The sequence below is a fragment of the Ochotona curzoniae genome, unplaced genomic scaffold (assembly GCF_017591425.1).
Source record: "Ochotona curzoniae isolate NIBS_2020 unplaced genomic scaffold, NIBS_Ocur_1.0 scaffold_4505, whole genome shotgun sequence".
Lineage (NCBI taxonomy): Eukaryota > Metazoa > Chordata > Mammalia > Lagomorpha > Ochotonidae > Ochotona > Ochotona curzoniae.
This window is the reverse complement of record NW_024467118.1, coordinates 25,398,371-25,423,507: the sequence shown is the minus strand read 5'-3', so window position 1 is coordinate 25,423,507 and position 25,137 is coordinate 25,398,371. Positions and strand designations below refer to the sequence as shown.

Sequence of the window (25,137 nt, the reverse complement as noted above, 5' to 3'; positions counted from 1 at the left end):
ATCCCAGCACATGAAAGCAAGGATTTTAGCTACTACGCTGTCACACCAGGTCCTGTAACTTAATTTTTTAAAAAAGATTTACTTATTTTATTGGAAAGGCAGATGTACATAGAGGAGGAGAGACAGAGAATATCATCTTCTGTCTGATGATTCACTCCCCAAAGTGGCTGCAACGGCTGGTGCTGTACCAATCTGAAGCCAGGAGCCAGGAGCCAGGAACTTCCTCCAGGTCTCCCACATGGGTGCAGCATCCCAATGCTTTGGGCTATCCTCGACTGCTTTCCCAGGCCACAAGCAGGGAGCTGGATGGGAAGTGGGGCTGCTGGGACTAGAATTGGCGTCCATATGGGATCCGGGCGTGTTCAAGGCGAGGCCCTTAACCATTACGCTATCACACTGGGCATCTGTTCCTACACGACAGCAGTATAGATAAATAAACATTGAAAATATAGTCTCTTAATATGCTACACTCTTTAAACTATTAAATGATACCCAAGTAGAAACTTATTGTAATCATTAAGAATTCACAATTGCATGTCATGGGGATTCAAAAGTATTTTAATTTTATAAAAACTGTTTATTTGCAAATTCAAGGAAAGTAATTCAAACTACCACTCTAATACTAAGATGTTTTCTCCAGTAACATGATCATTTTATTTCTTCAAAAGACTTAGATTCACTTACTTTTATAATCATAAGTAGCTTATAGTCAGATTCAAAAATTGTGCTCATTTTAAGAAATCTGTACAAAAACATGTCCAGAACATTCAGTGAATGGAAATCATGTACTGCTCTGCCCATACATTGTGGGAAGCTCTAAAGCATTATATCCTGCTTTAAAACACCATGATCGGGCCCAGCATCATAGTAGGCTAGTGGCTAAGATCCTCCCCTTGAACGTGCCAGGATCCCATTTGGGCGCTGGTTCATATCCCAGCAGCTCCACTTCCCACCCAGCTCCTTGCTTGTGGCCTGGGAAAGCAGTCGAGGACGGCCCAAAGCATTGGGACGCTGCACCCATGTGGGAGACCTGAAGGAAGTTCCTGGCTCTTGGCTTTGAATTGGCTCAGCACCGGCCATTGCGCTCAGTTGGGGAGTGAATCATTGAACGGAAGATCTTCCTCTCAATCTCTCCTCCTCTCCGACTTTGTAATAAAAATAAATAAATCTTAAAAAAAAAAAACAAAACAAAAAAAGCCATGATCATATGTAAGTACATTCTATCACTCAGACGTAAAGTTCTGTCCTCTTCAACAAGAAAACTAAAATAATACCTGTTTATAAGTAGGTCAACTTTCTGGCTAAAGCCTAAGAGAAAATACCTTTAAATTTATTTAGAAAAAAACTTTCAATCTCACCTGATTACAAGTATCAGATAATGAATGTATAGCTTCTGAAAACATACTTGCTGATCCTGTATAAATCCAGGCAAGAAACTTAAAGAAGCAGTTTAATCCATTGCTAGGAGAGAAAAAGAAAACAACTTAGCCCAGGTTTTGATTAAAATTTCCTTCAAAAGCTCATGGAACTGACTTCATATTACATTCTGTTGAAAGCACATCCTTTGCCTATAAGGACCTTAAATTTAGGCAACAAAGGAGCAGTCTGAAGGATAGAGATTATGGTGCCGTTAAGAACTCAAATGAAGAGATGTGCCAAATGTAAGCAAATCACTTAAATATGTTTTGAGATTTGATGAGGGAACATGTGTTCTATATTTGGGCATGATGAAATTAAAAAGAGGCGCTGTGGAGAAGAGGATCTGCACTTGCTACTGCCCAGCAGCACAGTATCCAAGGCAAGACTTCGGGGAGGGTCTGCTTATTCAAACAGGCAGATGCTGGACCAACTAGACCAACGGTCCCTGGATCATCCTAGGAGATCCAGCTGTTGAGCTCAACATGGTCGGCTCCGAGGGGACTCCTGCCCAGATCTCTTCAGCCATGAAATGTTATGAAGGCACAATCCTACTCATTGCCATGTCTGATGACAAGGAAAACACACATCCCCACCCGCTTCCAACTACCCTTTTCCCTGCGTCTCTCCTTCAATCTTGAGAAAATACCTTTTTGCTATTTCAGTTTTCTTCACTGCATAAAGACTTCAAATAATTCAACAATGTTTTCTATCTTCAAATTCCATCTTAGATTGTTCTTACCAACACTGCCACTCATTCCTTGCAATTTAATTCCTGGAAACATTTCAGTATTTTCCTTACCTCCTCAGATGCATTTTGTATTATTATTATTTTTTTCAAATAGTCTTTCCTCAGTTTCCCGGTATTCTCTCTATGTGTACAGGCTCCTTCTCCCCTACTCAATTCTCAGCAATGCAGTTTTATTTCTCTCAAAGGCTTTTTCTTCCTTACATTATATGTATATTCTCTAAGTTATCTTAATGATTCCTTTTGACTTTAATTGTCACATAGATAGTATCAAATTTTTGACACCAAATCACTATCTTGGTCAGCCTCCTGAGTTTCGGATAAATATATATATTAACAATATGCATCAATTTATTCAGTACATATTACTAGCTGGTATGGTAAGCGGTTTATTTATATTCCTTTGATGGAAACTGTAATGATGTCCCTGTTTTCCTGGTCAAAAAGCCCACTAATCCACTGCCAGCTCTTACAAAAGCCTACAGACTCCTCAAACTCAAACAGGAATGCATCATTTTCTTTGTTCCCACTCTGCGTTGTTTCCATGAATCATGCAATAGCTTTCCAACTGTACATTGGAAACTGTGGGCCCATTCTTCCCCATAACTTCTAAACACTTCTGGAACATTTCCACATCTCTCCAAGTTTACCACCATGACCATCCTCTCCTTGCCTACATTATTGGAAATGCTTTCTTCTAGTTTAGCACCCTTCTAATCCTTAAATAATTATGAATTAAATTAAGTTTGATATTCCCAGATCCCATCACAGTATCAATCACAAATTTCATGTATTCTTTTCTTAAAATGTTCTCTTATTTTACAGGTAAAGACAAAGTTCCAATCTTTGGTTCACTTCCCAAATACCCACATCAACTGAGCAGGAGCAAGAAGCCAGCATGCAATGCAGTCTCCCACAGGGTGGAGAAACCCAATTGCTTAGGTCATCACTGCTTGCCTCCCAGGTCTGCATTAGCAGGAAGCTAGCGTCAGGAGACAGAGCCTAAAATTAGTGTAGGAATTCTGATGTGGGATGCAGGTATAACTGCTAGACTAAATGCTTACTCCTGATCAATTTAAAAAAAAAAAAACATTTATTTTTATTTGCAATTCAGATTTCTGCACAGAGAGGTGAGAAAGGGGAGATCTTCACCCACTGAGTCACTTCCCAAAAGGCCGCAATGACTAGGATCTGGACTGAACTGAAGCCAGGAGCCTGGAGCTTGTTTCAGGTCTCCCATAAAGGTACTTGGGCCCTACGACTTGAGCTATCCTTGGCTGTTTCCTAGGCACAATGGCAGGGAGCTGGATTAGGAAGTGGAGCACCTGGGACACACACCGCCCACTATATGGCATTCCGGACACATGCAAGGCAAGGATTTAGCTACTGAGCCATCGTGCCGGGCCCCCAAATGTTCTTAATTACATTGTAAGTATACAGAGCACAAACATGGGTGTCTATATAGACTCATACTTCTCCCCCACCCCTTACAAACACTATTGAGGATTTCTTCAATTTTCAAAAAATAATATAGACTTGTTTAAAGGAATATGCTGCTATCTAAGAAGGCTTACTTTTCAGTACTTACATGCAAATGGCAACCATCACCACTTTTCCTGGTCCCTTAAAGAACACTGATGCCGTTCCAGAGCGTGGCTGCAAAAAAGCAGAAATAAAATCCTCCAAAATATCCGAGCACAGTGCTATAACAGGGGGCCCTGACACACCAGAGAATTTCTCTTAGTTCAAAGATCTCAGAAAAACTAGGTTATTTCTTTCTCTCTAAATTTTTTTCCTTGAAATGGGTCTTTTTCCACAACTTTGTTTTGTTTCCTTATAATTCATGACCAGTCTACTTTTACAAAAGGATCTGAGTCTGCTACACAGAAATGATTCATAAAGTGATATAAATATTGAACTGAAAATCCATATATTCTAATTTTTTGAAATCTTCTTGAGCAATGTGTTCACTTTTAGGAAAGAAACAATCCAAGCCAACAAGTTTCCTGCTCTACTGAACTCCTGAGTGTTCTCTGCAGATGAATGAAATATAATGAAATAAAAATAATGCATTTGCTTTGTCAAAGTGACCCAACAAAGGTAACAAAACAACAGAGAAACATAATCAGGGAAAATATTTTCTTGATTTAAATTTTTTTGTCATTCCTTGAATACTTTCTTCCTATGGTTTTTCTTTCTTCTCCCTGAAATGCTACTACCTTCCACCCCAATCTATCAAATTTTTATCTATCTTCTTTCTCATTGGGCCAAAAGCCAAAATTTTTTGGTGATCCACAAAGAAATACGTGCCCAGATCCCATATGGGTGCCGGTTCTAATCCTGGCAGCTCCACTTCCCATCCAGCTCCCTGCATGTGGCCTGGGAAAGCAGTGGAGCACGGCCCAAAGCTTTGGGATACTGTACCCATGTGGAAGACTTGGAAAAGGTTCCTGGTTCCCGGCTTCAGATCCGCGCAGAACTGGCCGTTGTGCTCACTTGGGGAGTGAATCAACAGACGGAAGATCTTCCTCTCTGTCTCTCCTCCTCTATGTATATCTAACTTTGTAATAAAAAATAAATAAATCTTTTTTTTAAAGATTTATTTTTATTATTTTTTTATTGGAAAGGCGAATATACAGAGAGGAAAGACAGAGAGGAAGATCTTCTGTCCGATGATTCACTCCCCAAGTGAGCGCAACAGCTGGTGCTATGCCTATCTGAAGCCAGGAGCCTCTTCCGGGTCTCCCACATGGGTGCAGAGTCCCAAAGCTTTGGGCCGTCCTTGACTGTTTTCCCGGGCCACAGGCAGGGAGCTGGAAGGGAAGCGGGGCTGCCAGGATTAGAACTGGTGCCCATATGGGATCCCGGGCGTGCAAGGCGAGGACCTTAACCACTTGCGCCACTGCGCCGGGCCCGAAAAAAAAATAAATCTTTAAAAAAAAAAGAGCGATCCTGACAACCTCTTAATAGGAGGTCATATACATGGAGCAGTGGGGGACACCAGAGTGGATCAGATGGACAGGAGGAGGCTTGTATCCCAACCCTAGAGACTCCCGGATTCTCACCAAGGACTATCAGTACGGGCACGAAGGACTACATCCCAACAGCCAAGGAGACCACAGGGAATTGGAGTGCCCTCGGAGGCCGAGAACTCTGAGGTCATCCACTCCCACTTGGAGCTACCACATGGGATGGAACAAGTCCAAATCCTTCCTCACAGGATCCAAGGGCTCCAGAACAACAGTCAGGAGCCCTGAGTGGTCCGCAGAAACAGAAAAACAGTAAACTTCCTTCGGGACTAGGGAGGGGAGCTTTCTCTGGTCCTCGCTTGGTTCCAACTTTGGGTCCCCACCCTCTCTGGCAATGACCATCAGGAGGTCATTGCCAACCCCTCAAAACAAACAAACAAACAATCTAGAATAGACAGACAGAGAACAAGTAAATCTTAGAATCAGACAGGAAACGGTCAGCGTGGATTCACTTACTTCTTACTAGGAGGGACACAAAGATTAGTTACTCCTCACTAGGGCATTGAAGATTTCTCTGCACACCCCTCCTAAAACTGTTCTGCACCTAAACTGTTGACATATGTCCTGTTAGAGTTATAAGCCAATCTAGACTACCCAGAAAAAAGCCAAGTTCAGCAAAATTATGCTTCAATGCTATAAAATGCTAAATACTATAATGAAAATAGTCACGAGACAGCTGAGTAGTAACCTATAGCCATTTTAAGGTGTATAGAACCCAGTTGTACATAAACAAAAATTGAAATGTCAACGAGGAAGTCACAGGATGTGGTTAAGAACTTGCATTTTTTTTTAACATATTGGCTACTCAATACTATGTGAATTAACTCCATAATGTTATAAATTGTTGCTGATGTTATGTTGGGGCTTTTAATTGATTGGGATGATACTCTGCCAGCTCTATTTCAGACCAGAGATGGTCTCCCCAACAAGCCGTTGAACTTATCTGGACAATAAGATGCTGGACTCTATGCTTGGTATATGCTTGCAATGAAAGAATCTCAACTGAATTTGAACTGTGGTAATGCAACAAGGTGGAGGAATCCACCATGGGGGGAGGGTTTGAGAAGGGGTGGGGGGAATCCCAGTACCTATAAAACCGTGTCACATAATGCAATGTAATTAATAATAATAATAATAATAATAAAGAATTACAAAAAAAAAAAAGAAAAAGAAAAACGAAATGGTTCATAGTAAGGTTCCAAAATTAATACCAATTTGGTCTGCTTTCTCAAAGGTGGCAGGAGCCCAATATTTAAGAGCAGTCATCACTGCCTCCCAGGGAGCGCATCATCAAGAACTGTAGTATGACTGGTTGTCTAAACTGCTAGGCCAAGCACTCTCTTTGGGAGCAACTTTTTTTTTTAATCTTAGACTCTATATGGTAAAACTCAGAAACTAACATTTCACAGTTTGTCCTCCCTGATTTCCTTCTCCTTGAAGAAGGCAGCTCCCCCCAAATATGGAACGCTTCATGAATTTGCATGTCATCCTTGCTTAGGGGTCCATGCTAATCTTCTCTGTATCATTCCAATTTTAGTGCATGTTCTGCCCAAGTGAGCAATGGAACGACTTCTTGATAAGAGATTCCTCCTAGCCAAGTTTCAATGGATGGAAGGCAACAAACCATAAGCTGATAGAATGCTCTGGAAGGACTGGTGACAATGGTAAGAGCCATTTCAGTGGAGTACATCATAAATGCCCAAATTGTACCAGTATCAGTAGAAAAAAGAGGCAATAACAGCAAACTTTCTGTTACCCCAATATTAAGTTCCTCCTTGAAAGAAGAAAAACAGTGCATTCTGGTATATAATTGGGGACAAAAGATGATGCACTTTTATTAAATTACTATGTACTTATTTTTTCAATTAAATAGGGCCAACAGTGGAAGAGTGAACAGTGGGAAGATTGCAAATAGTGTAACTGTTGCAAATGGTAGGAGAGTGAATGTGCTGGGTAAGGTTAGTAAGACAAACAATATTGTCTGTTGATTTTATACAGTCCTATGGAAAAGAAACAAATGGTCAAGATAGTTATGTACTTTTCTCATCTAAGGGCTGAGTTTTTCGGGGCTAAGCTGAGAGTTGGTAGCTTGAATGTTAAACCAGAGTCACAAGCAGCAGAAGGGAAAGAATTCAGGGTATCCATGAGAGCTAATCCTGCCAAAACTTTTGAAAATAAAGTCTTCTCCATCTACAGCTACAGGTTAATGTGCATACATGGTTATATTTTAAAGAAAATCTACTTCAATTTTTAAAATTTGAAGAAAATCAGCAACGAATAGACATAATTTAGTAAACTAGCTTGCTCAAGAAAACCCTGAATTAAACCATAGACATACTAGAATTTGCAATGGGCTAATATTAGTGCTATAATACCACCATCAGTATGAATAGCAATATTAATTAATATTAATAATAATATGAAATATCTGAAGTAGTCAAATTCAAACACACATTATTAGAAAGATTTCCTTACCTTGGTATTTCCCAAGAAATCTCTATATTCTCTTAATATTTTTTGGTTTCTAAACAGCCCTATAAGAATTACAAAATAAATTTAGGTCATACATATTTTTTGCAGTTGCAGCTTAGATTAATGCAATTATTCCTTTTAAGATATGTTGGGGACAACACTGTAGATAAAGACGTTGCTTGCTATGCTGGCTCTCATATAAACAGCAGTTCATCTCCCAGCTGCTCCACATCCAATCCAGCTCCCTGATAATGTTTCAGAAAAGCAGTGAAGGCTGGCTTAAGCCCCTGGGCCCCTGCACCCACATGAGAGACCAGGAAGATGCTCCTGGCGTTGGACCAGCCCAGCTCAGGCTGTTGCAGCACTTCGGGGAATGATCCAGTAGATGGAAGACGTCTCTCTCCCATCTCTCCTTCCCTGTGTGTAACTTTGCCTTTCAAATAAATAAATAAAAGGACTATGGTAAACCTGCTTTACTAGCTCCCAGCAAAACTATCAAGTTACAGGATATTTACATGTGCAACCCCATTAAAGAATAGCAAAGGATTTCAACAGGTATTTCTCCAAAAGTGATATGCAAATGAAAAGATATTCAATATCAAAACCATTAGAAAAATAGAGATAAAAACCATAAGGAGGAATCATCGCATACCATTAGGATGGCTACTATTAAACAAAAAGCACAAGTGTTGGCAAGGATGTGTGGAAAGCTTGTGTACTGATGACAGGAATGCAAAAAGATGCAATCACTGTCAAAAACAATGTGGGGTTACTTAAAAAAATTAAAGACAGAATTACTCTGTGGTTCAGCAATCTCAATTCTAGCCATCTATCTCAAACAAATAGGGTTTTGAAGAGCCATGTGAACACTCGTGTTAACAGTAGCACTACTCACAATGGTTAAATGGTAAAACAACCCAAACATCCATTGGATGAATAGATAAAGAACATGAGATACACACATCCAGCAGAATACTATCTGGTCTTAAAAAGGAAAGAAATCATGTCACAAGCTACAACATGCAATAACCTTGTAGATAATATGCTAAGGAAAGCAAACCAATAACAAAGGACAAATATGAGTCCATCTATATGAGGTATCTAAAGTTCTCATATTCTTAGAAATGAAAAGCGAAATGGTTGCTGCCAGGGGTTGGGGAAAAAGCATGGTAGTTCCTTAATGGGTACAGGCTAAATGGTGAAACATGAATGACTCTGAAAATCTGCTTTCTAACAGTGTGAATATACTTAAAACTTCTAGACTGCGCATTAAAAAACAGTTGCAATGTCAAATTCTGTCTTACTCATAGTTTTCACCACAATAAAAGTGGATTGGGGGGGGGGGGTGCCTGGGTTTGCACTGAGGTAAAGTCAGTTGGATACTAGTTATTAGAAATGAATTATTTAAACCCAATATAAAAACAAATTTTTCATTACAAAAATATTTCTTTTATTTGTTTGACAGCTAGAGTTAAGGAGAGAAAGAGGGAGATGAGCACTTGCTGGTTCACTCCCCCAATGGCTGCAATGACTGAGGGTGGGACAGACCAAAGCCAGGAGCTTCTTCTGTCTCCCATGTGGGTGTGGGGGCCCAAGGACTTGCACCATCTTTTGCTCCTTTCCTAGGCCCATTACCAGGAAACTGCACTGGAAGTGAAGCAGCCTGGACTTGAACTGGTGACTTGATGGGATGCCACGGTTGCAGCCAGCAGCTTAATCCATTACAACACAATGCTGGACCCATATTTTTTCATTCACAAATGCAAGAGATACAAATATTTGGCACAGTAGTTAAGCTGCTGCTTGTGAAAAAGCCAAACTACAATTCTTGGGTTCAAATCCTAGCTTCACTCCTAACTCCAGTTGCTGCTAATGCATTTCCAAAGACAGCTGACCACGCACAAGTGCATGGGGCCCTAGAGCCACACAGGAGATCCAGGTTAAGTTTCTGGCTCCTGGATCCAGCCTGACCCATTCCTAGCTATTACAGGCATTTTGAGTGTCAATATATGGCTGGGAAGTAACACAGCCAGAACTCAAACACCAAGCACAGCTTCTTGTTCACAATAGGTGTTTATCAAATATCTACTAAGTTATTTAAAGTCAAAGCTGAATTAACAGACTTTTCTGGAAGAAAGCAGTTACTGTCTATTATTTTCATAACAAGTAGAATCTTCAAATTAGACTGAAATTCAAATAGTTACATTTGTTATAAAAACTACAACTTGTAGCTTCTCTCCCTCTCATCCTTAAAATGCTATGCAGAGGGGCCCAGTGCGGTTGCCTAGTGGCTAAAGTCCTCGTCTTATATGCACTGAGATCCCACATGATCATTGGTTTGGGTCCTGGCTACTCTACTTGCCTTCCAGCTCCCTGTTTGTGACCTGGGAAAGCAATGGGGGATGGTCCAAAGCCTTGGGACCCTGCACCCAAGTGGGAGACCCAGAAGAAGCTTCTGGCTTTGGATTGGCTCAGCTCTGGCCATTGCGGCCACTTCAGGAGTGAATCCAGAAGCTGGAAGATGTCTCTCCTTCTCTCTGTAAATCTACGTTTCCAAAAAAATTAATCTTAAAAAAAAATGCTATGGGGAAAAACACAAAGCATCCTTTTTTTTGTAAGATAAGTGAGTCCAAGGCTAGAAGGCGTGCAAACATTACAGACACGCGGTTACCACGGTGCAACTCTTACTTACTTTTCAATTAACTTTTTTTTTTTCATTTGCAAGAGTTGCTTTTCAATTAACTTTAAACGAATCCACTTACGTTCTCTATATTCTATTTCTGCTTCCTTGCGTAGCTTCTTCTCTCTGGCAAGAGCTTCAGGGCTTCCCCAAACTTCCAAAGATCTATGCACACACATATGGTCATCAGCAATGAACAACGCTAATGACTCTGATGTATCATACTCAAATCTATCCAGGAACCATATCATATGCAAATGAGAATCTCATAACCAAGCATAAGTTCCTTTTAGAAAACACAGATCACGTGAGAAACTTCCAAATTAAGTCTAAAAATATGAGTGAATTCAACAGTGAGTTTTCTTATACATTGCAATATATATTTTACAGCTATATGTACATCTAAGTTAGAACTAATACCCAGTTAGACACATTTGTGAATATAAACATGTAATCTTTTAAATATTTGATACAATAAATTCTGACTGTTTAAGTGTTTCTCAGTCCTGTGTCTGGGTTGTACTTTAACTGCACGCAGGGATCTTCTTACTTTGCCTCCACGTCCGATCTCAGGTACACAGTAAAAGACTCAGTATCTTCATGAGGACTTCGCCGCCTGATTTTTCTCAGCTGTTCTAGATCACTGGAGAAAGAAATATATTGAGTTTATTTAGAAAAAACATATAGTTTATGTACTTTAAAAGATTACTAAGGGCAGAAAAAAGCTACTACACAGATCCTCAGCTTTTAAAGAACAGTTCAAAGATGGTATTTCACATTAAAAAATGATCCAGAGACAGTAAGGAAAAAGATTTTTTGATATTTAATAGAAACGCCATCATGTAATATACAGAGATTCAGTTCCTGCTCATCCATGGTTTATTTTTTTTAATCTGTAATGGGCACAACAGTGCCATTCTTAATGTATGGGAAAAGAAACAACACAGATTAGTGGATCATTCTAAGAATTTAACAGGCAGTATTCGTCCAGTTGGTTACGATGCAGGTCAGCATACAGAAGGGCCACCCTGGAGTGCGGGGTCAGTCCTCCTGCCACTGCGGACACGGGAGGCAGCAGAGCATTGGGAACTGGGGAGACTGCACTCGCATTCCGTGCTGCCGGCTACTTTGGACTTGCTTCCGGGGAGCGGACCAGCAGGCAGGAGAGCATGTACTTGTCTAAGTGTCTCCCCGCTCGCTCACCCTCACTCTCTGCCCCGAAATCATCTTGGAAGAAATCAATTAAATCAAAACTTTACACCAAGTTTGTTTTCATCTAGAAAACTAGTAAGTAGTAAAACCATCCCAAAGTGTCAAAATTCATAAAGGGTTATGTTAGTTACCTGTTTTTGTAAAGATTTTCCTTTCTCATATTCTGAGAGGGTTATTTGGTCATCGAGTTACTACTAAATAAACATTTTCCATTTAACTTTGGTTCTTCCTAAAGAACTTTCCTAATGAGAACACCCATAAATAAAAATCTGGACATCATAAATTGCAGAAACTAAACCTATATTTTCAAGAAACTGACAGCCAGTACTTGTCAGAGTTCGGACAACACATCAAAAGCTATGTAACGAACTCTCTGTCACTGATTTGTTAAATGAACTGGGAAAGTCATTAACATATTGAATACAGAGACAGCAATCAATATCTGATCCACTTAATTCACAAAATTTTTCTTTGAACTAAATGTGAAATGGAATAGTTTTACATCAGTGTTCTCACTGTTACTTTAAGTTAAACTGTAACATTTGTTATGGATATACATATTTCCTTTTAAAATTAATTTATTCTTATTGAAAAGGCAGACTGACAGACAGAAAGGTCTTCCATCTGCTAGTTCACTCAATTGGCTGCTACAGCTAGAGCTGAGCTGACGCCAGGAGCCTCTTCTAGGTCTCCCATGCGGATACAGCGTCCCAAGGCTTTGGGCCGTCCTCCATTGCATTCCCAGGCCACAAGCAGGGAGCTGGATGGGAAGTGGGGCAGCCAGGACACAGACACCATATGGGATCCTGGCATATGCAAAGAAGGAATTACCTATTGAGCAATTGCACCACGCCCAGGACTTTAGGATAATACAGCAGTTCGAAAGAACTCATCATGGTGATTTTTAAGATGTTAAGAAACAAAATTGCTTATGTGAGGGGAAAATGTAGTTTGGTTACTTAACAACTGTCACATTTTTGACTAGATAAAAATATTTCCTCAATTTAGAAAAAAATCAGAAGGAAAATCCTCACATATGGATGGTAGCAGATTCTAAGGCATAGCACTTACTGGGATTATGTAGCTAGGCACACTATTACACGTAAACAAACTACTGTACCTGGATTTAAGGCAGAACTCATTGATCGCTCTGACTCCAGTGATGAAATTATTCTGTGTATACTTAGATCCATACTCCCTTTTCTTAAGGACTGCTTTGACTAAACAAAAAATGAAGAAAATAAATATACACACTAAAAGATGAATATATGCTAATACTAACAAATTCTGCTTAAAAAGACTCCTTTTTTGTGACACAATCACATCAGAAAAAAAGAATTATACAAGTATAAAACAGAGTGAAATTGCATTTGTCGTCACCCAGCTTTTTCTCACAGTTCGTCTACAGCAGATGACACTGACGACGAAGTGCAAACCATGTCCTACCAGTCTATCTAAATCATCTCAGTGTAGAAGCTACTTACCAAAAAATCGGTGATCTGCTTCAAATTGTAATGTATTTCATATTCTATTCCAATATTTATCAATTCCATTTGCTATTCTAAGTTGAAGAGAGACTAAATCTACATGATTCTAAATACAAGTAAATATAAACTATATTTTAGAATACAAGAAGACTAAGGAGAACTATATAAATTATCAACATATACTTAATTCAGAGCATATTCACGTTAAAAAACAGCATGAAACAGATACTCACCTCTTACTTGGAGCGGTTCTTTAAGTGGAGCCTTGAGTTCTGCGCCTATATTTTCCACTGCAAGGTTTATTAAACAAAAGTTTACATTAAAGAGCTGATGTCATACTAATCCAGAACAATTAATATAACAATGTCTAAAAAAGGTAACGTATCTGATGAATGCATTCTAAGACAGCAAGAGTAATTAACCTTTACTAAAGTTATTTTCCCCCTCGTTAATAGATTTAAAAACAACAACAACAACTATAGAACCATTTTAGAAGCTAAAGAAAAATCGTGCAGCAAATTTAATAGTCATACAAGTCATAAGCCCTTTCAGAAATTAGGACAAAAAAATTTCTTTAACGTGTAAAACCAATAATGAATAATGTATTCAATGGTGAAAGTTTACAGACATTTCTTTACAATGAAGGAAAAAAAAAGTGTATAGTTTTTCCACTTATAATTGTTCTAGAGATAATTCTTGGGAAAAGGAAAAAGCCTCAAGTGCAGAGAAGATATTTCCAACTAATCAAGAATATTTAAATATTTAAACTTTTTACATATTTTTTAAAAATGCTTCCAGGTCAAAGAAAAATACCATCCATGAGGGGGAAAAATGGAGATTAAAAAAAAAAAAAAAACTTTCACAGGAAACAAGACCTAATGCTGGCCAGGGTAGATAGCAAGAGGAACACACACACTGCCTGCAGGAACAGACCTTTCCAAACACACTGCCATCCTCTAACATGCCTATACAACCCAGCAATTCTTCTAGGTCCATTTACTTGCCTTTAAGATACTTAAACCGGGGCACAAAGGCCGAGGTACACAAATGCTTAGAACAATGACCCTGGAAAGCAGCCCAAGCGCTCAGCAGCAAGGGAAAAAAGGAATCACGTCCCAGTCACACCACATTTCACACAGGTGAATAATATGCATGGCTGTCAGGCCTGGCACAATAGCATAGCAGTTAAAGTCCTCACCTTGAACGCACTGGGATCCCATATGGGTGCCGGTTCTAATCCCAGCAGCTCCACATCCCATCCAGCTCCCTGCTTGTGGCCTGGGAAAGCAGTCGAGGACGGCCCAGGAAGAGGCTCCTGGTTTCAGATTGGTTCAGCTCCAGCCACTGCAGTCGCTTGGGGAGTGAACCAACGGATGAAAGACCTTCCTCTCTGTCTCTTCTCCTCTCTGTATATCTGCCTTTCCAGTAAAAATAAATAAATTTTTTAAAAAATGGCTGTTTTTCTTTTAGATCTTACTGTGTGCCAAGCACTACTCTAAGCCCTTAGTAGGTATCAATTTACTCACTCAACATCTCCCAGTAGTTTGTGGCATAGTTATCTAAGTGACAATTAATGAATTGACGTTATAATACTTTAAATTTTAGGATGGATATTTAGAATGAATCTCAACAAAATTTACCAGAAAAAGTAAATCACACAAGGAATAACACAAATAGCCATTAAAAGTCAAAACAAGCAAAATGGTTAGAGATATATACAAATGTATAAAGTGATTCCTTTTTAAAAATCAACCCAAAATTCCAGATAGGCACCTGGTCACATGGGGTAAAAGGAGGGTAAAGGTGTGACCAAGAAAAGACAAGTCTCAGATTCAGCACTAAATTCCAAAGTATTAATTTTACTGTCTCCTAACTTATATGTATTATGCACTGTAATATTCTTTTATATGTATCAAATTTTCACAATAAAAATCTCACTGTTGGTGCCAGTGCTACGGCACAGCAGTTGAAGCACCCTCTGCTGACACCCCAAATGGGTGCTCATTTGTGTCCTGGTTGCTCCACTTCCAACTCAGCTCTCTGAAAATGTATCTGGGAAGGCAGCGAGTAGGACCCAGGTGCTGAGGCCCCTGTGCCCAGGCTGAGGACCCAGAGGAGGAACCTGGTTTCCGGCTTTGGTCTGACCCGGTCCCAACAGCCTGATCACCTGGGGAGTGAACCAGAGGATGGAAGACACCTATCTTTCTCTTTCTTGCTCACTCTTTCTCTCCCCCTCCCTCCCTCCTTCTCTTTCTCTCTCCATTAACTCTGCCTTTCAAATAAATCTTTTTAAAAACCCACTGTTGTAATGTTTTCCTTATGTGTCTTTATGTCATCAATTAACACATCAAAAATCATCAGTTAGAGGTAACATTTAACCACTTAACATGTGCCATATATTACTCTATATACTTCAAGTGTGTTATTTAACACTCCCAAAGTCACTGTGAGATAAATACTGCCATCTTTATCTTGTGAAGAAACTGGGGCACGGAGAAGTTCCCACAGCCTCCCTCAACATTACATAGTCACTATTTCCACATGAGGAGAAATCTGGGCCATGGAACTCCATCACGTCATGAAATAGGAACTGACCATGTTCCCACACATCTACAGTACTGTGGAGCCACCCTGACCGTGCTGCATTTGACCTTCTGTGGCCTACTGTTACTTTCACTTGACATATTTTTCCTTATCTTTCCTGCCATCTGTTACAATGATCAAGTTTTCCTGTTTGCCCTGTAGCTGAAGAAAAAAAAATCATAATCATGTAACGCTTCAATCTATCTTAGAAATACATAATTTATATGTATTTATTTAGAAGAATGCCTGAGCTCCAGTCTCAGCTCTATTTCCAATTTTCTGCTAATGGATATCCTGGAAGGCAGAACTGGCTAAAGTCCTTGACAGCCAGCAGGGAGATCCAGGTTGAGTTCCAGGCTTTGGCTTGGTCCAGCCCCAGCTGCTGGAATCCAGCAGCGAATCAGTGAAGAGACAATCTCTCTTCTTTTTTTTCTGCCGTTTTAAAAATAAATTTTTAAATGAAAAAGAAAGACACTATTTAACTTTTGAAAACCTTCTGTCTCATTATTCTTAAGAGTTTAATATTGAATATTAAGTGACAGTTCATTTATTATCAACAGCTAATTTCACCAATATATTTCACTCATTTCTTGTTCTTCATAGTTTCTTTTATATTTCATCCCTTCTTTCTCTCTGAGCTTATTCTGCTTCTTCATTTTTTTTTAAGATGTATTTATCTATTTGAAAGGCACTGATTTAAGGACTTGAGCCATCATCTAATTTCTCCCAGAGTATGCATTACCAGAAAGCTAATCAGAAGGAGAAGCAGGACTTAAACCCAAGTGCTCCCTGCCACGGGATGCAGGTATCCCTCCAGCAGGTGATGATGCCACACGGATAAATTAAGAACAGGCGTGGCCAGCACCATGGCATCGCAGGTTATGCCCACATGGTGCCAGTTCCAATCCCAGCTGCTACACTTCCACTGCAGCTCTTCGCTTATGTCCTGGGAAAGCAGTGGAGAAGGGCCCAAGTCCACAGGCCCCTGTGCCCACATGGAAAATCCAGAAGAAACTCCTGGCTTCTGGCATTAAATTGGCTCAGCCCCAGTCATTGTGGCCATGTGGGGAGAGAACCGGCAGATGCAAGATCTCTTTCTCTAACTCTGCCATTCAAATAAAAATAAATTAATCTTTAAAACAACTGAAGATAGGTTTAGTAGCACCTGTATTCAATTTATACTTTATAACATTTGGATTGAAGGGTTACATGATTATGATTTTTTTCTTCAGCTACAGAGCAAACAATTTCTCCAGTATCTTCATCTTTGGAACATGCATGTGCCAACTTCCTACCACTGCCTTGGGTGACGGCGGGGCAGAGTAAAGGCAATGCAGCAGGGTAGCAAGTTCTCCACACTCAGCTGAGAACTCAACAACCAAAAGCTCCTGCCCGGTTCAGAAACAGCTCTCTTCCTTTCCACAGTTCAAAGCCATTTAACCAAATCACAGAAAATGAGCTGCTGCAAGATGAATATTTCTGGATATCTTCCTCATTGCCAACTGTCTAGCTGTTACTAATTATATACTGTTATCAAGCCTAAACAAGAATGATAGTAAACTCCTCACGTACATATATGAATCTTATTTTACATACCATCACTTTAATAAACTCACACTGCACCCTGGAGCAGAATCTTTATCAACAAGTAACCCAACATTCTATCCACGAATATCCCTAGACATTCGTCTTAAGTTCAAACCCTGGCTGTTTGCCACACATCTGCTATCATTATCAAAATTAAAACTAATTTTACTAAAATTTAAAACATCTGACTGCTCCTTAAAACCTTAAGGGTTCCTTAGCAAGTCTCTGATTCCTAATGAGCCGTTCCCGCTTTCTCGTGTGATCTGAATTATTCAAGAGTCAATCTCCAACCTTTAAAAATAAAAATTATCTTTCAGTCAAACAATTACTTGCTGTCTATTTGATGGCTAACAAGACCTAATTCAGTCTAAGAAAATGTTTAAAAATTGAGTCCAAAATAAAACTGTTGGACCTGGAGTGGTAGCCTAGTGCCTAAAGTCCTTGCCTTGAATGCACCGGGATCCCATATGGGGCCAGCTCTAATCCCGGTGACCCCTCTTCCCATCCAGCTCCCTGCCTGTGGCCTGGGAAAGCAGTCGAGGACGGCCTAAGGCCTTGGGACTCTGCACCTGCGTGGGAGACCTGGAAGAAGCTCCTGGCTCCTGGCTTTGGATCGGCTAGGCAGTCACTTGGGGAGTGAATCAGCAGACAGAAGATCTTCCTCTCTGTCTCTGCTCCTCTCTATATATCTGACTTTACAATATAAATAAATAAATCTTCAAGAAAAAACAAAAGCACTACATTAGCTTTGTCTAGATCTGAGTTTCTATTTCTTTCAGTTTTCCTCCATTCCAATGTTTGCATTTTGCAAGGAGTTACTTTCTAAAATCTTATATCTCATTAAGAATTTCCTCTACCTGGGGCTGGTGTAGTTGCATATAGGGTAAACCCACCACCCGGGACACCAGCATCCCAGACAGGTGCTGGCTGACATCTTAGGTATTCTGCTTCCAGTCCAGCTCCCTAATATCCACTTGGGAAAAGCAGTGGAAGATGGCCCAAGTGCTTGTCCCTGCTATCCACATGCAAGACCCAGATGCAGTTCCTGGCTCCTGACTTGAACCTGGCTGAGTACTAACTTTTACAGTCATCTAGGAAATGAACAGTGGATGGAAGCCTTTCTGTCTCTGACACTCTGATTTGCAAATAAATAAATATTTTGGGAACGGATTTCCCCTATTTAATATCCTCCAACTGATTCCCACTGCCTAAAAGATCATGTCCATGTATGACTGATTGTGAAGGACTATACTATTGTAATGACATGGGGGACTTAGAGAGGAAGGCAAATCCTGAAGCCTGTAGAACTGTATTATGGAATCATAAAATAAATAAATAAATTTAATTTTAAATTAAAATAAAAGATAGCAGTAATAAATTTAAAAAAAAATCATGTCCAATTCCTGAACAAGGGCCTCATCTGACTGCTGCATTCTTCATTAGCTCCACCTCTCACATTGGCACTGCCAACACTACCAACACCATCCCTAGCTCCTCCCCACCAGTCCAGGTGATTCTACTTCCTTTCTCCTTTCTTTGACATTCTAATTCTGCTGCTGTAAAGGGCATGGAAGACCAGAGAATAACATTAGGTTATTCTCCAAATGAGTCTAGAAAGCAACATACGTGATATATTTGCAAACCAGAAATAAATAATATATACAGAAGGGAACAAGAAAGCAGACTTGCCTCTGCTTTGCCACTGAGTAAAGGAAAAGAAAAATGTTCCCCTGAAAATTCCAAGGACAAGCCACTGCTCACACAGGTATACAGCCTGAACTCATGCTACCACTGTGGTTTAAACGACATAATACAGAATTTAATTCAACATGGCCCCAAGTTGTGCCTCAAGCATTTAACAGAAACAAAAGCAAACCTTCTAAACAAGAATGCATCTTCAATTCTTCAATCCAGATAAACAGATAGCTAACAAAAAACTACAAGGAAAATAAACAATCTGGTTACAAAACAGATATAGCATCACGAGTGAGAAGGCTAGAAACAGAGGGAAGGGATAATATAGTGAGAGTCTGGAAGATTTCATTTAGTGGAATTTTCAGTCACAAAACACAGCATAGCTCTTTACTGTGTCTACTGATAAAGCAGGAATTTGATAATACAAGAGGAATGAAAGACTACTCAAGCAAGCTGATAAGCAATTTTTTAAAAAATGAAAATTACAAGCAGTAAAATTAAGAGCCCAACACATGCAATTAGTCAGCAGATTATTGGCCACTAAAGAGCAAATCAGTAAACGAACACAGACTAGAAAACTGAATTTTAAAAGGCAGGACAGAAAGGTATGGAGACCTGGAAAGCAAAGCAGGACAATCTGACAAGTAATTCCAAAAGGAGATAACAGAAACACGGAAGAACTACTACCTGAGAGAATGACAATGCATGGTAATTCTAAAACTCTAGGAAAATACCAGTCATCAGATCCCAGAAGCCCAATTACCACAAGCAGGACTAATACCAAGAAATACACACCTAGTCACTTCAAAAAACTGCCACTAACACCAAAGAAAAAGACTTTCAAAATAAAATTAATTTCTGTACCTTCTATAAAATGTCAGAAAAAAACTATCAGAGAAGTACAAAAAGGTAGTTCATACAGATTCTAGATATACCTAAGCAATGTGTATTTCATATATATATATATATATATATAAAAGAAATAGTAGGATAGCACCAAAATATCAGTCAACGAATGGTAAGTTAGAAGGCAAGGAATCTCAAGTTCAAGTATTTTGATTTCCTTGTATTTTTGAGAAGGAAAAGTGACATATCTATTGCTTCAAGTTTTTGGACACAGAGCATATAACTTCCAAACAAAAGTGGGTTGTGTGTGTATGTGTGTGTGTGTGAGAGGGAGGGAGGGAAAGAGACGGAGAAACCATGAGAAAAGAGGATAATGAAATGGCGATGTGGAAAAAAACATTAAAAGGCAAAAAGATATTATAAACAATGAAAATTATGCTAGAAGTACACAATAAAATGGTAGAAATATGCCCAAGCGTATCAGTGACTACTATAGTAAATGTAAACAACCTAAACTTCTAGTTAATTGACAAAGAATGTCATATTAACTATGTCAAAACCAAGCTTACACTAGTGAAAAGAAATGGAGATGTTATAAAGAAAGCACTATTTTACAGCCAAAAATGTCTGAATATGTATTAGCTAATGTCAAAGCCTCAAAATATAAAAAGCAAAAATCAGAACTATAAGGAAGGAACATTAAATCTACCACCAGAATATGAAATGCCAACACTATCTTGATAATAATAGATTAAAAGAAAAGACAAAGGTCCATACAGCACAACAAAACTGAAAATGACACAAACTCTGAGCCAGCAGTTGAAACTCTCATTGAAATCAAGCACATGCCGGCTATTAAGAAACACTGACCAAGTGATAAACCAAAAATTTATTCAACAGTTACTTTGACCAAATCACACAGATCATGCATTTCTCCTCAACATAGTTACTACAAAATGATGCCTATACAATTTCTATCTACCTGGCAATTTTAAATTATACCTGAACAAGTTAAAGAATTACAATGTAAAAACAATGATGGTTGCCCTGGTAACCAGAGTAGGGCAGAGCTTGCTTCAAGCTGGTCCCAGGCTGTAATCCAGAACCAATGGCAACTGGGCTCCTGAGACAGTGAAATCACCACTGCACCAACGAAGGGCCTGGCGACCCCCTCCCCGCCCCAGCTCCCGTGTTAAAGGGAGTTTAGAACTCGTCCAGCTTTCCTTCCCTCTGCAGCCCCCTCCAAGGCTGCCTCCCCGCCGCACCGGGAGGGGAAGTCCGGGACCGCGGTTTCCTGGGATAAAAGCCACCTAAATTCTTGTTCTGTAGTCGGGGGGATACATTCCTTCCATGGTGGTAGGCAAATCTTACACATTCAGAAGTACAAACAATTTAAAATGCTGAGTTATCATGGCTTAATGCCTCCTTCAGAGAAAGTCTAAATATTAGTGAGCAAAGTATACAGGATAAACACAAAGAAAGCAGAAAGGGGACTATAATTAAAGAGTAGAAACTGACCAAAAACCATGCAACAACACGGTTCAAAGTAAAAAATTAGTAGCTGGAAAAAATAAAGGACAAAGCTCTGGCAAGATTAATCAAGAAAATAACAAACATCACTGGGAATAAAAAAAGATATAACTACACACATAACTGAGGGGAAACACGAGCGTATGCATGGATTTAATACCAATAAAATTAAGTAAAGTGGGAAAATTCCTAGGAAAAGGAAAAACAAAATTAAGTAAAAAATGTTATATAAAACTTAAGCTAAAGCATCAGTTACGCAGTTCCCACGAGGAAAATACGATTCTAGTTAGTGTTACTACATGTTCTATTAAATATCCAAGCGACAAATAGTTTTACACAAGCTAATCCAGTATACTAAAAAGAGAAAAAAAAAGGCTTAAGAAATTGCCCACACACCTGTTTCGTCAAACGATGGCACTTTTCCCACTCTGGGAGTTTCAGAGCCCTGCCCTTCTTTCTGGACATTTGTAGAGTAGAGCTTTACTGGACTCAGCATACAAGCATATGGTTGACCACAAGGAGCTACACTTGCAAAGCGTCCAAATGTCACCACATTCTGCCATTCTAAAAAGAAAAAACAATTATTTCAATTTCAAATCAACTCCCAAAGGCACCATTTCAAGTCATCCCCTCCAATGACAGTATCTTGATGGTGCTAGGCACAGAGGACTACATTTTACCAAGAAAAAAAAAACAAGGAAAATGCTCTATTTTTCTGTAATTTAAAAAATTCATAAAGGACCTTTAAAATATATAAAATCAGATGTTCATATTATTCTGACATTCTGGAAGGTGTCTAGCTCATTATAGATAATTATTTTTCATGCTGGTTGCATGCCCACAAATTGTTGTCATGAAATATTTTTCCGGAACGAGGACTGGGGAATGTAAGGTAGCCAGGAGGGCTTCCCATTTAAAATAATCCTGAGTCCCCTTTCCAACTGCTGGAGATATTCATTCCTCTCTCATTTTACAAACATTGAGTCAGTGATACTAATCAGTCATTCATAGTAACTGATTTTTAATCAAATAGATCCACATTGGTGCAATGCTTTGGCGTCAGTGGATTTTAGTGGAAGAGCAGGATTCTAACACCAAGCACTTGGGCTGCTCATCTGTGCTCACTACGGGCGACAAGGGCTGCACACAGCAGGAAAACGCAGTCCCCAGAGGCACCAAAGCAGGGGACAAGTAAATCTGTCCACTCTTGGGGGGACTTCTGCCTGCACCGTGAGCACTCGGAGAATTCCTCTTTTTATAAGAACGCACAAGCCCTGTGTAGGTATAATTCATATAGTTTCTAAAGTTTTAGGTGAAATAATAAAATTTTATCATTACAGATGATCAAATTTTTCCAAGAGCGGGACTGTTGAATATTTAACAGTTGAAACTTTTCTCACAACTTAATAACTATCTTCCAAAATGTTAGTTCATTTAGGAGTAGTGCAGATATATGCCTTCTAAAATAAAAAGCCATTCTTATTTTTTAAAGATTTATTTACTTGAAAGGTAGAGTTGCAGAGACAAGGAGAGACACACACAGATTTTCTACCTACTGACCCACTCCCCAGATGGCTGCAACAGCTGGGGCCTGGCCAGACCCAAGCCAGGGAGAGGCACTTCATCTCTCACCCGGGTCAAGCAGCCCAGGTGGTTGGGTCATTATTTTCTGGACACATTAGTAGGCAACAGGATCCAAAGTGTTACAGCTGCAACTTGAACCAGTGCCCAGCATGGGAAGACAGCACAGTGGAAAACTCCTACATGTGGCCTAGGGCCCAGCACCGTGGCCTAGCAGCTAAAGTCCTCGCCTTAAACGCACTGGGATCCCATAAAGGAGCCGATTCTAATCCCGGCAGTTCCACTTCCCATCCAGCTCCCTGCCTGTGGCCTGGGAAAGCAGTCAAGGGCGGCCCAAAGCCTTGGGACTCTGCACCTATGTGGGATACCTGGAAGAAGTTCCTGGATCCTGACTTCAGATCGGCATAGCATTGGCCATTGTGTTCACTTGGGGAGTGAATCATCAGACGGAAGATCTTCCTCTCTGTCTCTCCTCCTCTCTGTATATCTGACTTTCCAATAAATAAAATAAATCTTAAAAAAAAGAAAAAGATATGTGGCCTAGTAGCAACATTAATTAATGAAGCAAGAACTACGGCAGATTCTCCTAAGCAACACATGCAGGGCCTGGCACAATAGCGCAGTGGTTAAAGTCCTCGCCTTGAACATACTGGGATCCCATATGAGTGCCGGTTCATATCCCAGTGGCCCCACTTCCATCCAGCTCCCTGCTTGTAGCCTGGGAAAGCAGTCAAGCACAGTCCAAAGCATTGGAGCCTGCACCCGTGTGGGAGACCCGGAGGAGACTCCTGGCTCCTGGCTTTGGATTGGCTCAGCTCTAGTTATTGCTGTCACCTGGGGAGTGAATCATTACATGGAAGATCTTCCTCTCTGTCTCTCCTTCTCTCTGTATGTCTGACTTTGCAATAAAAATAAACAAATCTTTAAAAAAAAAAAAAAAAAGAAAAGTATGTCAAAAGTAAAAAAGAAAGAAACATACACACACATACTCTCCAGAGAGGCTCTTCGCCATGGTCACAGGTGCTCCGCTTCCTGGCTATCTTTAGGTAATCTTGGCACTCACTCACTGGAAGACAATATGCCACCTGCACATCCATTTTTCACTCACTCTATAGTTTGATCTAAGGGTTTTTTTTTTTTTTGGTTGTTGTTGTTGCCTTTTTCCCACAATACTAATGTTAAAAGAAACACAAAATGGATTTTCTATCTTGGTAGTTTACTAATCTGAATTTTGCTTTTATTCCCATTCTTCTATATATTCTATAAATCAACAGATGTAAAGACTTTATTCAAATTTTTAAAAAATGAGAGCAATGTTACTTGTTAAGTAGTGACGATATTTTTTTCATTACAAAGTCATATATAAAGAGGAGGAGAGACAGAGGAAGATCTTCCATCCAATGATTCACTCCCCAATTGAGCGCAAGGGCTGGTGCTGCGCCAATCTGAAGCCAGGAGCCAGGAACTTCTTCCAAGAGTCCCACGCGGGTGCAGGGTCCCAAAGCTTTGGGCCATCCTTGACTGCTTTCCCAGGCCACAAGCAGGGAGCTGGATGGGAAGTGGAACTGCCGGGACTAGAACTGGCGCCCATTTGGGATCCCGGCGCATTTAAGGCGAGGACTTTCATTGCTAGGCCACGGCGTCAGGCCCAGTAGTGACGATTCTTACATTAGGAATCAAACATCTGTTATGGTTTTTTTGTGATAGTATCTACTACTCTTTAATGTCTGGAATCACTTAGTCATTAATTGGTTACAAAAACATCTATTGGTCAGAATATAAAGAGAAAGGTCCTGTGGAGCCATTGTTGTTGTGCTAGTTCAAGTCTACTCCACTTCCAATCCAGCTCCTGGCTAATACATCTGGCAAAAGTCCCAAGGCTTTGGGCCATCCTCTACTGCTTTCCCAAGCCACAGAAGCAGGGAGCTGGAAAAGAAGTGGAGCACCTGGGACACGAACCAGGGCTGATATGGTATCCCTGCACACGCAAGGTAAGGGTTTAGCGAAAAAGTTAAAAATTTTAAAATAAACATTAGTTGCCATATTTCAACTCACTTCAGTTTTTTTTTTTTTTTTTTTAATTAATCCTGAATCTGTCCCATTTTGGGCCAGTAGCGGTCTCTTCAAACTCTTTTGACACTACTCTAATAATCAGCTTATTTCCTCACTAGCCATTTTTCAGTGTTTATTTTTAACGTCAGTAGAATTGCAGGGATCAGTGACTCTAAAGTTCAAATCTGGGCCTGGTACAAGAGCTAAAGTCCTCGCCTT

General features: G+C 39.9%; 1 protein-coding gene and 1 non-coding gene across 4 annotated transcripts in view; both read right to left on the bottom strand.

The window, feature by feature from the left end:
* Positions 1 to 25,137, bottom strand: part of SLC30A9 (solute carrier family 30 member 9) — a 55,302-nt gene that overhangs the window by 23,641 nt on the left and 6,524 nt on the right. For 2 of the 3 annotated variants that reach the window (XM_040965736.1, XM_040965737.1), the window contains exons 2-9: positions 21,682 to 21,849; positions 13,278 to 13,334; positions 12,678 to 12,777; positions 10,896 to 10,988; positions 10,428 to 10,510; positions 7,669 to 7,727; positions 3,753 to 3,820; positions 1,359 to 1,461 (exon numbers count right to left, since the gene is read on the bottom strand). In XM_040965736.1, the coding sequence (XP_040821670.1) occupies positions 1,359 to 1,461; positions 3,753 to 3,820; positions 7,669 to 7,727; positions 10,428 to 10,510; positions 10,896 to 10,988; positions 12,678 to 12,777; positions 13,278 to 13,334; positions 21,682 to 21,849 (731 nt within the window). The remainder of the gene's footprint in view (positions 1 to 1,358; positions 1,462 to 3,752; positions 3,821 to 7,668; positions 7,728 to 10,427; positions 10,511 to 10,895; positions 10,989 to 12,677; positions 12,778 to 13,277; positions 13,335 to 21,681; positions 21,850 to 25,137) is intronic. The other variant, XM_040965738.1, reaches the window with a different exon arrangement.
* On the bottom strand, positions 6,647 to 6,752 carry LOC121146893. The gene has a single exon (XR_005882272.1). It is a non-coding gene; the product is annotated as a U6 spliceosomal RNA (small nuclear RNA).